The sequence below is a fragment of the Lepidochelys olivacea genome (genome assembly GCF_965140295.1).
Source record: "Lepidochelys olivacea isolate rLepOli2 genome assembly, chromosome: 1".
In the NCBI taxonomy this organism is placed as follows: Eukaryota; Metazoa; Chordata; order Testudines; family Cheloniidae; genus Lepidochelys; species Lepidochelys olivacea.
Genome location: NC_140411.1, coordinates 247,526,543 through 247,539,482, shown reverse-complemented (window position 1 = coordinate 247,539,482; position 12,940 = coordinate 247,526,543). Strand labels below are relative to the sequence as shown.

General features: G+C 43.5%; 1 protein-coding gene across 1 annotated transcript in view; it reads left to right on the top strand.

Moving 5' to 3' along the window:
- FAM180A (family with sequence similarity 180 member A) overlaps window positions 1-12,383 on the top strand; it is a 33,120-nt gene extending 20,737 nt beyond the window's left edge. The window contains exons 2-3 of the mRNA XM_084633626.1: window positions 8,016-8,119; window positions 9,142-12,383. Coding sequence (XP_084489752.1) covers window positions 8,016-8,119; window positions 9,142-9,486 — 449 coding nt within the window. The 3' untranslated portion in view covers window positions 9,487-12,383. The remainder of the gene's footprint in view (window positions 1-8,015; window positions 8,120-9,141) is intronic.
- The last annotated feature ends 557 nt before the right edge of the window (window positions 12,384-12,940 follow it).

Below are 12,940 nucleotides of genomic sequence, written 5' to 3'. Positions count from 1 at the left end.
CTGTTCCAGGAAATAAAATAACCTTTCTGAGCTCAGAACTCAGGATTGGCTGAGCTGTAATCAGCACAGAACCCAAGGGTAGGAGGCAATGGTGGCTTTAAGCTACCTTTGTGCCCCTTTTCCCCAGATCCTAGGACTGACAGTCCTCATTGCAAGTTACAACAGCCCTCAGGGCTGCCAGAATATGCACCCAGGAGCAACAGCTCCCAAGAAGCCATTCTAGCTGTCGGTGACCCAGAGCTGCAGCAGCACTGTTAAGGCTATGCCCTGGCACCCCCCTGTACTGGGGTTGGTAGAGGGTTGGTGTAGAGGCAGCTACATTCTATGCCACCTGGAGATTCCATGATCCCAGCGAAATTTCCAAATACCCAGTTAAGCTGACTTTCCACAGGTCTTGCACTACCAGAGCAGTAAGCAGACAGAACAAGGCCCAGGATCTGGCCTTCTATTTATGGCCCTGTACATGGTGACAGCCAGAAACAGCAAAAAGCCACAACTTCAAGCAAACAATAAAACATGGAAGAGCTCATCAGGCACCTGTAACCAGGCATGCACTTTCCCACTACCAGTGCTGGCCCTAGGTTTTGAAGGACTACAAATTAACTCCTGGGGGACTCCATCCAGCTTCCACCCAAACCCTGACCAGCTCAGCCCAACTCTGTGTACTCTTGGCCACTGCTGGCCACATCCGTTTGTGAGGCTCTGGCAATCCATTGCTACAGGTACAAGGAGGCCCAGAGGTAGAGCCGAAGTACAACTTTCCTAGTGGGGACTAGAGGAGGGAAACTAGGGTAGTCAGTTGTTGCCATTGGGACCACATGGGGACATGGATGGACAATCAGAGATAATACTCTAGCTCAGGTGTGTGCATGGAATGTGGGGTGTCTTAAGGTAAGCAAACATATATTTTGCATGAGCCGCCTCCTGTTCGTCACCAGGAGTCTGGAGTGACTTTAGAAGTAGTCCTGATTTATCTTCAGCTGTTAGCACTAAGGAAACCTCCTTGAGAAACATGTAGAGAGTTGCAGCTTTAGGACAATGGCAGTAGGAAAGCTGCTTTATCTAACCAAACTCGAATGCTAAAGTGCTACCTGGAATTTTATCTCCTTGGAGCATTCCAACAGGATTTAGGCAGAACTGTTACCGCTCCTCTGAGTTAGAGGGGGAGAACAGGGAGGCATGGAAAGCTGTCCCAACTTTGGGCCAGTTCTGTTCAAGTTGGTGAATGATGTTGCAGACATCCTCCCCCTGTAACAGCAAAAAACACTGTGCTCTACTGGAGAAATCACCTCCAAGAAGAGCATGTGGTGTTTCTCCTTCTGGCCTCCTTTGGGTTTATGACTGGGAAAACAGATCTGTTTCTGTTGGGTACTCCCTACTGTGGCAGTTGCCAAGGTGCTCCCTGGCTCACTATAGCCCCTCTGAGAGAGTGAGCTTGTGATAACCTCCCATGGCCATAAATTTCTACCCTAAAGACTTTTCTACTCCAGCAGAGGCTATCATAAATAAGAGCTGATTTGGGCACTTCATGTTTTTTTCTTATAATTTATTTTTTAGTAAAGTGAACAAATGAGACTATTCAGAGTCTAGAAGATCTTCCTGCTTTTCAGTAAAAAGAAAAGGAGTACTTGTGGCACCTTAGAGACTAACAAATTTATTTGAGCATAAGCTTTCGTGAGCTACAGCTCACTTAATCGGATGAATTCAGTGGAAAATACAGTGGGGAGATTTATATACACAGAGAACATGAAACAATGGGTGTTGTCATACACACTGTAACCAGAGTGATCAGGTAAGGTGAGCTATTATCAGCAGGAGAGCAGGGGGGAAAAAACCTTTTGTAGTGATAATCAAGGTGGGCCATTTCCAGCAGTTGACAAGAACGTCTGAGGAACAGTGTGTGTGTGTGTGTGGGGGGGAATAAACATGGGGAAATAGTTTTACTTTGTGTAATGACCCATCCACTCCCAGTCTTTATTCAAGCCTAAGTTAATTGTATCCAGTTTGCAAATTAATTCCAATTCAGCAGTCTCTCCTTGGAGTCTGCTTTTGAAGTTTTTTTGTTGAGGAATTGCCACTTTTAGGTCTGTAACCGAGTGACCAAAGAGATTAAAGTGTTCTCCAACTGGTTTTTGAATATTATAATTCTTGATGTCTGATTTGTGTCCATTTATTCTTTTACGTAGAGACTGTCCAGTTTGGCAGAGGGGCATTGATGACACATGATGACACATGATGGCACATTGGTACATGGGCAGGTGAACAAGCCTCTGATAGTGTGCTTTTCAGTGTGTGTCTTGGGGAAGGACACAACAGCACTACCCAAAAAGACTTTATAAAATGCATTGGTTTCAGGAATATTATCAAGATGAGATTAAAAATAAGATAACATTTCTCTGTATTAGTTGGTATAAGAGAAAACTTCAGAAACCAGTCTGCTTTTGGATAGTGGCTGTCTATTACAGTTATCTATAAAATATTTCCTTCTTGTTTCACCATATCGGAGAGATAGGGTCTGATCCAGAACCCACTGAGGTTCAAAAGAATGACTCCCATTGGGTCAGTGTCCATGGGTTTTATAATCCAAAGCCTATTGAAGTGAATGGGGAAAAACTACCACTGAGTCATGATCTCATTTGGATTAGATTCTTATTTTGCAGCCCTGAAGACTGGAAACAGTATCATGTTCTCCCTGCAATAAACATACATTGGCATAGTGCTCACCAGTGTCAGTCTTGGGGTTTTGTATGATTTCTTGTCTGAAGGAAAGGGAAATAAATGGATAAGATTCACGATGGTAGTAAGAGAATGATTTTTGTATTTGTGTGATTTTGCTCAATACTTATTTTGTGTTCAGATCACTACTGGGATGCAAACAGGGCGAGCAGCAGTCTGGATTTGAAAGAAAAACAAAGTATCTGTCGGTTCAGGCCAGTTCTTAAGTGAACCTAAATGGAATTTTGGAAAAGGGAGAAAAATATTTATCATGATACTAATGAAATCCAGGACACTCCTTTAGAAATAAGAAAACAGTCTTTAAGAAAACCTTTTGAATATAAAAGTCTATGACTAAAAGAGAATCTATTGCAAGCTTAACTCTTGGTGGTACAGTATATTTAAATATCTAAGCAACGGTGACCCACCATGAGTTACAAGTTGGCAGCGCAGTTACCAAATAGACTAATGCAGAAGCAGCCTTCATCAAAGTTTGTGGGATAGTTCTCAGAGGGAAGCTGTGGCAATTCCATCTCTTGTGTCTTTTTAGAAGTAGATGAGATAAAGCACTAGGAAATGTTCTGTATGAAACAGTCTTGTGTGGGAAGGATTGGGTGACCAAATAGGGCACTTCCATCTCTAATTTCTAAGACCATGCACACCCACACCGATACCCTAGGACATGAGAGCCTGCATTTGGTGAGAAGGGGAATGTTGCCCAAGACGCACTGTTGAAAAGTGATCTGGGAATCTCTTATGTTGGTCTGTCATACCCCTGGCCACTTTGTCTGTCTTGTCTATTTAAATTGTAGGTTTTTCAGGATAGGGACTATCTCTTATTATGTTTTGCATAGGGCCTAGCACAATGGGGCCCAGGTCTTGGCTATCGTCTCTAGGCACTATAATATAAATGGGGGAGGGGGAGAGTCTATAAGAATGTCTCCATTGACTTAAATGATTGTTGGATCAGGCATTATATGACTGCATTGATCAGAAATCCCCTTCCCTCAGATGGTCCCAATTTTTGTGGATGATGTGAATCAGCTGCATCATCATCATAAAATGATACACATTGCTATGATATAAATACCTAGTAATGCTACAGGAAACTCCTTTGGGGCAAAAACTGGAAAAGAGATGGACACAAATGGTCCTGTGCTATTCTTTGATACTGCACAGGTAACTCATGTCAAAGCTATAAGTGTAGGAGGAAGTCAAGTCAGCAGAAAAGTTTCTAGATGAGTTTATAATAATTAAATTCAGACTTCCTTGTGACTGGCTGTCTGCAAATCTTTCTCCATCTTGATTTTTGTGCTAAATTTACAAGCTCATAAACACTGAGTAAATAAAACCAGAAATCCCGTTCTGTAAATGCATACACAAACCCTGAAGGAAATGTAAATCACTAGGGTTAGGAGAATTTGAAGTGTGTGTGTGTGTGTGTTCGAAGATGTGCGTGGTTAGGGGTTGAATTAAAATGCTGAGCAAGAAAAAATAAAAATATTAAAAAGGAACACAAAGTTTATGAAGATAGAAAAATGTTTCTAAGAACTGTAGCAAAGGTTTAATATCTGTATTTGGGGCCAGGTGAACAGTTCAGAAAGTTAATGCAACCTGGCTCATATAGAGTGATTTGCAGTCTCTAAATATATACAAGCCTCTTGTTTGCAAATGTATCATGTTCAGGCCTTGGCCCCGTTATATCTCACAGCCTACTAAGCAATGTCATCCTGGTCAGTTGTTGGATAGGAAAACATCAGGAAGTGCAGCTAGTGATTCAGTAAGAGGCACTTTTCTAAGGGTGTGTCTACATTTCAAACTGGGGGTGAAAATTCCAGCTTGAAGAGATGTACCCATGCTTGCTCTGATCAAGCTAGCATGCTTAAAGATAGAATGTAGCCACCGTGACACAAGAGGTGGAGGGGCTAGCCACCCTACGTACATACACACCTTCAGGGCAGCTAGTCCCTCCTGCTGCCCCCACCCCTGCAGCTACACTCTATTTTTAGTGGGCTCGCTGGATCAGAGCTAGCATGGGTATGTCTCCCCAAGCTGTGAATTACACCCCCTAGTTCAAAGTGTAGACATACCTTAGATCAGCACTGTGCCAATTTCCTAACATCGAGAGCCTTGCTTGTGGAAGGGATGTCTTCTGGATGAGTTGTAAAATAAAGGTATTGATCATTCTTAGCTAGATTCCAATGTAATAATCCACCCACCTAAATTCTCCCTGTGCACTTTCAGCTGGCAATATCATCCTTCACTTCCTTTATCAAAAGCTGTTGTACAGTGTTCCTGTTAAATAGTTGTTGCATTTCTGTGTGGGATAAGTGAGGTCTATATATACATAATTGGTATAGTGCCTGGGAGATAGTTATAGATGTAAGGCACTATTACAGAGACATGGAAGTGATTCAATAGTTATGGATCTGTCCAGAATTCCAATCTATTTTCTATCCCCCTCTAACTTTGAATTGCAGGTAGTGATAAGTCTGAAAAATATATATGCTTATAATAGACTAGGAGAAGATTTTAGTTTCCCCTGGAAACTTGAAAACTAAAAGATAAAACATCCATCCAGCTGTGTTTTTAAGTATTATAGCAATGTCTTAAGATACTTGGGTCACCTGTTCCACAACATAGGGAAAACTCATGAATACAAAATTTCACACCTGTGTAGATGTTTCTATGCATGGGACAGCTGCCATGGAAAGAATGCCTAAAAAGTTATAAATGAATCTTCATTATTTTGACTGGATCTCTGCTAGCTGCGTGGCCATTAACATTTTAATTGCCCAGTGATTAAAGTTTTGTTTACTAAGCAGACTTATCCATGGATAAGTCCATATTAGATATATGTAGGCTTGGCAGAATTCAATTTTTATTTTTTATAGTGTTGAGAGATAATATCAATGTTTACGTTTAAACATTTTTTAAAAAAATAATATATTGATTTAAATGTTCACAATTGTGGGAAATTATAGATTTTAATTTTTTTTCTTGATTTTTAATTTTTACATTTGCAGGACTTTACCACCAGGGTGTGGGGGTCAGACAAAGGGGGGAATCAGAAAATAATACATGACAGAAATGGAGATTCAAAAAGTTAAAGCTTTGTAACTGTTAAAACACAAATTGTTAAGATCGTATGTCAAAATATACAATGTAAATATCCTGAAATCAAACTGGAATAAGTTCTCAAAGCAGCATTTTTCTAACTTCATCTGTCTGTACGTTTTGATTGCTGTTGATGGAAATATTTTTTGTCAGTTGTGTGCGTACGGTGAAATCCAATCCTTCCAAGCCTGGATATATCATAGACGTGGCTCTCTGGTCTGCAGAGGCGTGAGTGCTAACCACACTGTTTGTCAGCACCCCAATAGACTCAGTGGTAGCCTGCAAGGAAACCATGTGACCTACCCTTACAGTTATCCTAGGTGGAATCTGAGCAACACAAGGGTTGAGTGACTTCCTGACTATATGTGTAGGCTCCGAACAGGGTGATGTGCAGTAATGAGCTGCCAAAATCTTAACAACCGGTTCCCTATAAAAAGTTCTGATGTAAGGGATGTGCCCCAATATGTATTTTTTGTACCAGTAGGGTTACCATACGTCCATATTTTCCCGTCCATATTTTCCTCTCAGACGGCGATTTAAGAACCAAAAAGCCTGACCTGTCCGGGAAAATATGGGTGTGTGTTAACCCTGCCTAAAGTTCTTTTTTAAAAAGATGGGCCTGAACTAGAAATGAGCTCCGTTTCACATGTGTGGGTCCCCGCCACTCCCTGGGGGTGTGCTAGGGTGACCAGATGTCCCGATTTTATAGGGACAATCCCGATTTTGGGGTCTTTTTCTTATATAGGTGCCTATTCCCCCCCCCATCCTGATTTTTCACACTTGCTGTCTGGTCACCCTAGAGTGTGCAATGTGTGGGTCCCAGCTACTCCCTGCCCCCTTCATTGAAGCAGGTGTGCAGGGTTACTGCCCTGGGAACTGCAGGGCACCAGTGGACGTGGGGCCAGCTGCAGACAGGGGCGTGGGGCAGGGCTAGCTGGAGGCAGGGGGTGCAGGGCTGGCTGTGGGCAGGGCAGGGGATGCGGAGCTGGCTGGAGACAGGAGGGTGCAGGGTTGGCTGGAGGCAAGGGGGTGTGGGGCTGGCTGGAGACAGGGCAGAGGCTGACTGGAGGCAGGGGCTGGCTGCAGGCAGGGCAGGGGGGTGCAGGGCTGACTGCGGGCAAGGGGTGCGGGGGTGGCTAGAGACGGGCTGGTTGCGGGCAGGGGGTGCAGGGGTGGCTGGAGACAGGGGCTGGCTGCAGGCAGGGCAGGGGGTGCCGGGAGTACGGCTGGGGCTGGCTGCAGGCAGGGCAGGGGGTGGCTGGAGACGGGCTGGCTGCAGGCAGAGCAGAGGGTGCAGTAGGGACTGGTGCGGGCAGGGCGGGGGTGGTTGGAGACAGGGGCTGGCTGCGGGCAGGGCAGGGGGTGCGTGCGGCAGGAGCTGGCTGCAGGCACGGGGTGTGGGGGTGGCTGGAGACAGGGGGTGGCTGGAGACAGGGGCTGGTGCAGGCAGGGTGCTGGGTGCTCACGGGGAGAGCGGCTCGGAGCAGCAGAACGCAGCCTAGGCCCAGCAGAGCAGCCGGGGACCCACCAGGCAGCAGCGGGAGCCCCAGGGCCAGGGGTTGGGGGAGCAGCAGCAGCACCAGGACTCGTGCCCAGGGCCATGCGGCAGCCCACATGGCTCCCACAGCGTAGCGCCCCCAGCAGCCGGAGGAGGAATTACACCACTTCTCGGCCAGAGTGCATCAAAGCCTCAGTGCCCCCTGCAGGGAAGCGGGTTAACAACCGGTTTTAAAACTGCTTCAAAATTTAACAACCGGTTCGTGTGACCCAGTGTGAACCAGCTCCAGCTCACCACTGGTGACGTGTCCTTTCCCTGTGACAGTATTAGATTCCCAAACTGAGGCTCCTTTCTGATCCTGAATCAGAGAGAAAACGTCTAGGTCATATTATTTGTAGTTGTATTGTCGCAGTGCTTAGGAGCCCCAGTCTTGGACTCAGGATGCCATTGTGGTTGCACTGTACAGACACAGAACAACAAGATGGCCCCTACCCCAAAGAGCTTGTACTCGAAATAAAAGCTTACAACCCAAGTAGTCAATTTCTTTGCCCAGTAGAAAATTGTTCCCTACAATATATTTTCTGCAACAGACTGTACTTTGGTTAAAGCTGATACTGAAATGTCCTTGGCTCCCTTAGTGTGTGCTACTCGCTTAACTCTCTCTTCCCGTTGATTTTTTTTCCAGCCATGCTTTTCCCATCTGCTCAGCGGTTTAAGAGATGGTCATCATCAGCCCTCGTGAACCCGGTGCTGCAGAACTCGCTGGACGATGTGAACATGCTTTTTGAGGTTCAGTATATGGGGGCAATGGGCACCCTTCAGTCTCTATATTGGAATAGTGTCATTGTTTCCCATTCATCACAGCCTCCCCATTTCACCCTATCTCTGAGCTCTGCCCCAGCCTCAAACCTGAATTACTGACCATGTGCAGTCTCTTACGGTTAGTAGCCCACTGTTGGTACCAAACGGAGAGAGACTGGAGACGTATATACTTTTTAAAGTATAAAATATCTCTATTTCAGATTCTAGGTACATGTACATTCAACAAATTAAAATATACCTACATTTGAGAAACTCTCAATTCAAAGTGAACTCCTGATTTAAAACAAACAAACAAAACTTCCCAAGAATTTAAGTCCCCTCAGCCCATAGGTAAGCCTCACATTGGCACCTGGAGTTCAGTAGATGTGACTTCTGTTGGACCAACAGGGAAGGCAAGATCCAGAGCCAATGCCCCCACTGAACATACCCCATTCTCTGCCCCCTAACTGATAACCATATAGTGCCATTTTGATTCCTTGAGCCAAAGCATCAGTGTCAAACGAATCAATGCTTAGTAGCACAGCACCATGCCTGGCAGTGCCAAGGAATCAAAATGAAAAACAAATCTCCCGGGACAGCATGACTATTTCACCTGTACAGAGCAGGCTCAAATCCTCTGTTCGGGTCACATTTGAAATTGATTCTGTTGCTTTGACCCTAGTATAGATTACAAAGCCACTGCATGATTTGCCACAGTTCAGCCTGACTAGATAAGATCCTGAACTATAGAAGGAAGGGTATCGTAGGCCAGTATTAATATGTGTTGGTAAGGCAGTGTAGTGGGCCCAGAACTGGAAGGGCAGGAATTAAGGTGCAGTGGTGGAATTTTAGAGGGCAACTTGAACAGTGTCTTTTTACTCTATCCTGGCTTAGCTCTTTGCTTACATTTTACCAAAGAAAAGAAATAAGAACAAGCTCTAAATTAATGTTTACTCTATATATAGACTCTCAGAGGATAAATAGCTTTCTGTGTTCTGATTTTGTACCAGTTTCTTTTAGCTGAGATTGAAATTGACAAAGGTCTGAGGATCTCCATTAAAGATGAGGAGCTGGCTTCGTTGAGGAAGGCCAAAGAATTTGACACTGTCTGCAATGACATTATCCCCAAAAGCATCACAGAGATTCGTCGGCTGAGTGCCAGGCTGTCTGACTACCCGAGGGAACTAAAGAAAGAAGATTTTGAAAGGACAGTCTTGACCATGGTCTACACAGCCTACAGGGCAGCTCGATCTTCGAAGCACCAGAAGAACTCTTGGGCCGAATCCTTCATCAGTCTCTACAAGGCCCTGAAGCATGACTTGATGTTCTCATACAGCAAAAAGCCATTGCACTGAAGGAGTTTATACACCAAGAATGCAACAAGCTCTGCTGATAAGGGGACACATAGCATGTCCACCACTTTATTCTGTAAACAATTTAAGTCTACGCATAGTTAAGGTTTCAGAGTAGCAGCCGTGTTAGTCTGTATCCATAAAAAGAAAAGGAGTACTTGTGGCACCTTAGAGACTAACAAATTTAAGGATTTAAGTTAAGGATTCTTTATTCTCTAGCTCCCCCTAGTGAGATATTGTTATAGAAACATGTTTAACTGGAAAAACATCTTGTCTGCTTCAGTCCCTGGCATCCATTCTCACATGGGCAAAGAAGAATGTTCTGTTACTGAGGGTGAAGGGAATATATATATTTTTAAAGTTATTCCCAAAGGATGGAGGAAGGGCACGCTCATCTGGCAAGTTTTGGGTGAAGGTTTAGAAACCCATTTCCTGTTTTGGAAAGTAGTAGATATTTCAAAGTCCCATTAAACAAGTCCATCCCTGGTGTAATATCAACAAAGTTAATGGCTTTATGTCTGGGATAATTTGGGCCTGAGCTGTCTTGGGGGTGGAGGGGAGTTTACTCTGCTAACTAGTTTGCAAAGCAAGCTCAGAAGGAGAGTGTGCTGAGGAATCCTACCTTCCTGGCTAGAAAAAAGATAGGAGTTTTGCTGCCACCTAATGGGGTGTAAAAAGAGAGAGAGAGTGAGACACAAGCTCACTATAAAATGAAGACGCTTCCTGGCAGTTAGAGCTTGGAGACTATGGGAAGAGTAAAATCAGCAATATTCTTGTAACTCAAACTAACTGACTCGCTTCCCAGGTATTGGCAACCTATTTTAATCTCTCGTTCACATACATTGGGTTGAGCCAGTTTTTATTCACAAGAATATTTGTTTGTGGAAGGACACACTGTTATTTGTGTGTGCATTCTCCCCAGAAGAGCTCTCACAGCCAGTCTATAAAGGTCCTTCCATTATTTGCACATGGCTCTGAGCCTGCAACTATCTGTCCATGTGGTGTCAACAGCAGGATCAGAGCCTAGATTAATGTAACAATTACACTTTTCAGCTTGTCCCTATAACTCGAAGTGGCTGAACCAATCTCCTGGTTCAGAACATCCCTGATCTTTGTGAAGGGTGTAAAAATCAAGACTTTTATGGATAATTCATGGGCAGAGGAAAGGTATTCATCTGATAAATTATTTGCAATGAACAGTTCAACCTGTTCTAGTGACAATGTCTTAAGGTTTAAAACAGGTTATACTAATGCTGTTTATCTACCTATGTTAGGTATTTCTAACATGTCTCACTATAGTTTCTGAGCACTTCTAAAAAGCTGTTACCCCCTTAATATTTGCACCTGTGCCCTCTCTCACTTACTCTCACGCACTACACTCAGTCTTTCTCTCTTTAATCATCCACTTTACTTAATTTTCTAAACTTTATAAATAGAGACAGGCCCAAACTAAAACCGGCGAGGGAAATAGTTTGGATTTTAAGGGCCAGACTCTGTGTCCCACCCTGCTCCTTTTGTATCACTCAGGCCGTACAAAAAAGAGCAGAAATCTCCTGCAAGTCCCTTATTGTGGGGATATTCCACTAGGTGGATGATTTCCCATTAAATGTGGAGCCAGCAGAGCCACCTCCTACACTTCCCTCTGTGCAGCTTCCACTGCAGACAGGGTGTTGGGGACAGTCTAGGGCAAGCAGGGGGAGTTATCAGAGGACAATATGCTCTGGCAGTCCTCAGCTGGTGTATGGCCACTGTGGGACCTTCACCTGCTGGTGCTGTTTAGAGTAGCTGGTGCTCTTTAGAGTTTTGCAAAGTTATAAACAACTGAAAATAGGGTTTTATAATGGAAAGTGTGAGGCATCTTTAACAACAGGTGTAGCTAATTGTATTTGTGTGTGAAAGAGTATTTAGACACAAAAACACCACAGCTGGCCTACACTTAACACATCTAACAGAAACTTTCCAAATGAAAAGCAATACATACCTTCCACTCCTGTGCCCGGAGCAATGCAACTCATTGCTAGCCAAACTGCCATATGCTACAACCTTTATTAATTAACGCTTCCCCAAAAAGGATGTCAGTCTTCCAGAATGCCCTTTCCCAAACTCCCACCACCACAAGTAGGCCAGCAGATGTCCCACATGTAATGTCTCTTCTGCACCGTTCTGGGAAACCACCCTCACCTATTTCACAAACTTGCGGATTACTCTTTTTTTCCAGAGCGGCATGGAACGGGAGTAGAGGGGAGCGCCCATATATGCCTTATTTCTTAAAAGCAAACACAAACCATCGCTTTTTTTCCTTTTTAAAATTACCCTGTTGTATAATTAATTTGCTCACGGAGGGTAATTACCATGAGTGATCACCCTGTTTTTACTCTGTGCTCCTATTCCATTTCCTAGAGTGACATCTGCTGGGAGAGACTGGAACTAGAGCATTCAGGAGCTCCCTCCATAGTCCAGTGGTTCTTCCCTACTGTGACAACAACCAGGACTGAGGCAGTAAGTTTTAAGTATAATTGACTACACAGAGAGGTCTCCCTCACATCAGGTGATATTATAATGCATACAAGGTTCATCTGCCAGTGAGCATCATAAGCCCCTCAGAAAATTATCTGTACAAACATTGCTCAGAACATCCTACCATTCCCCGTGGATTACTGTACTTTACAGATTATCTTTATTTCTTCACTGTTAAATTAAGTCTTCTCAAGTTTGTTTTCCCCTCCCTTTTGGCCCAGTTTCTGTGGATAATGTAACAAAAGAGAAATACTATTGTGTCACTCAGATTGCCCAAGTTTATTTAATACAGAATCATTAATGAAATAATAAAACTATAACCGAGAACTATTTGACTGTTTGGTGTATTTGTTAAAGGAAGTAACTCCACTGAGGATATGTGGCAACTTGCAGATGTAACATGCCTTTATTTCAGGAGCTGATTTGCTATTTAACTACCCTGCAGCATGCTCTCAGTCCCTGGATATCTTTCAATCTGTGGAGCTCCATCCCCACAAAGCATAACTATTAGAGATGGGCAGGAAACGGGATTTCTGTTCAACAGGAAATGTCAACACTTTGAAACTCATTTTCATTTTTAATTGTTTCAAAAAGGTAAACAATATTTCATTTTCATGTTGCATCATTGTATTATAAAATATTAAATATAATATATTGATATAAAATATTAAAATTAACATAATAGCAAAAAATGAAACAAAACTGTTTTTGCCTTATTGAAACTAAACTTTGAAATCGACACGTTTCGACCAAATGTTTTGATTTCAATCAAACTGCATTTTCTGATGGAAAATTACTCTGTGGGAAATGTTTCAACCAGCTTTGATAACCACACTGCCAGGACATCAGGATAATTCTGGTGGCTGGATCTCTTTCCCCTTACATTAAGAATAATCAAGTGATTGGCCACACAAGTTTTCAGCAGTCCACAATGTTTCAC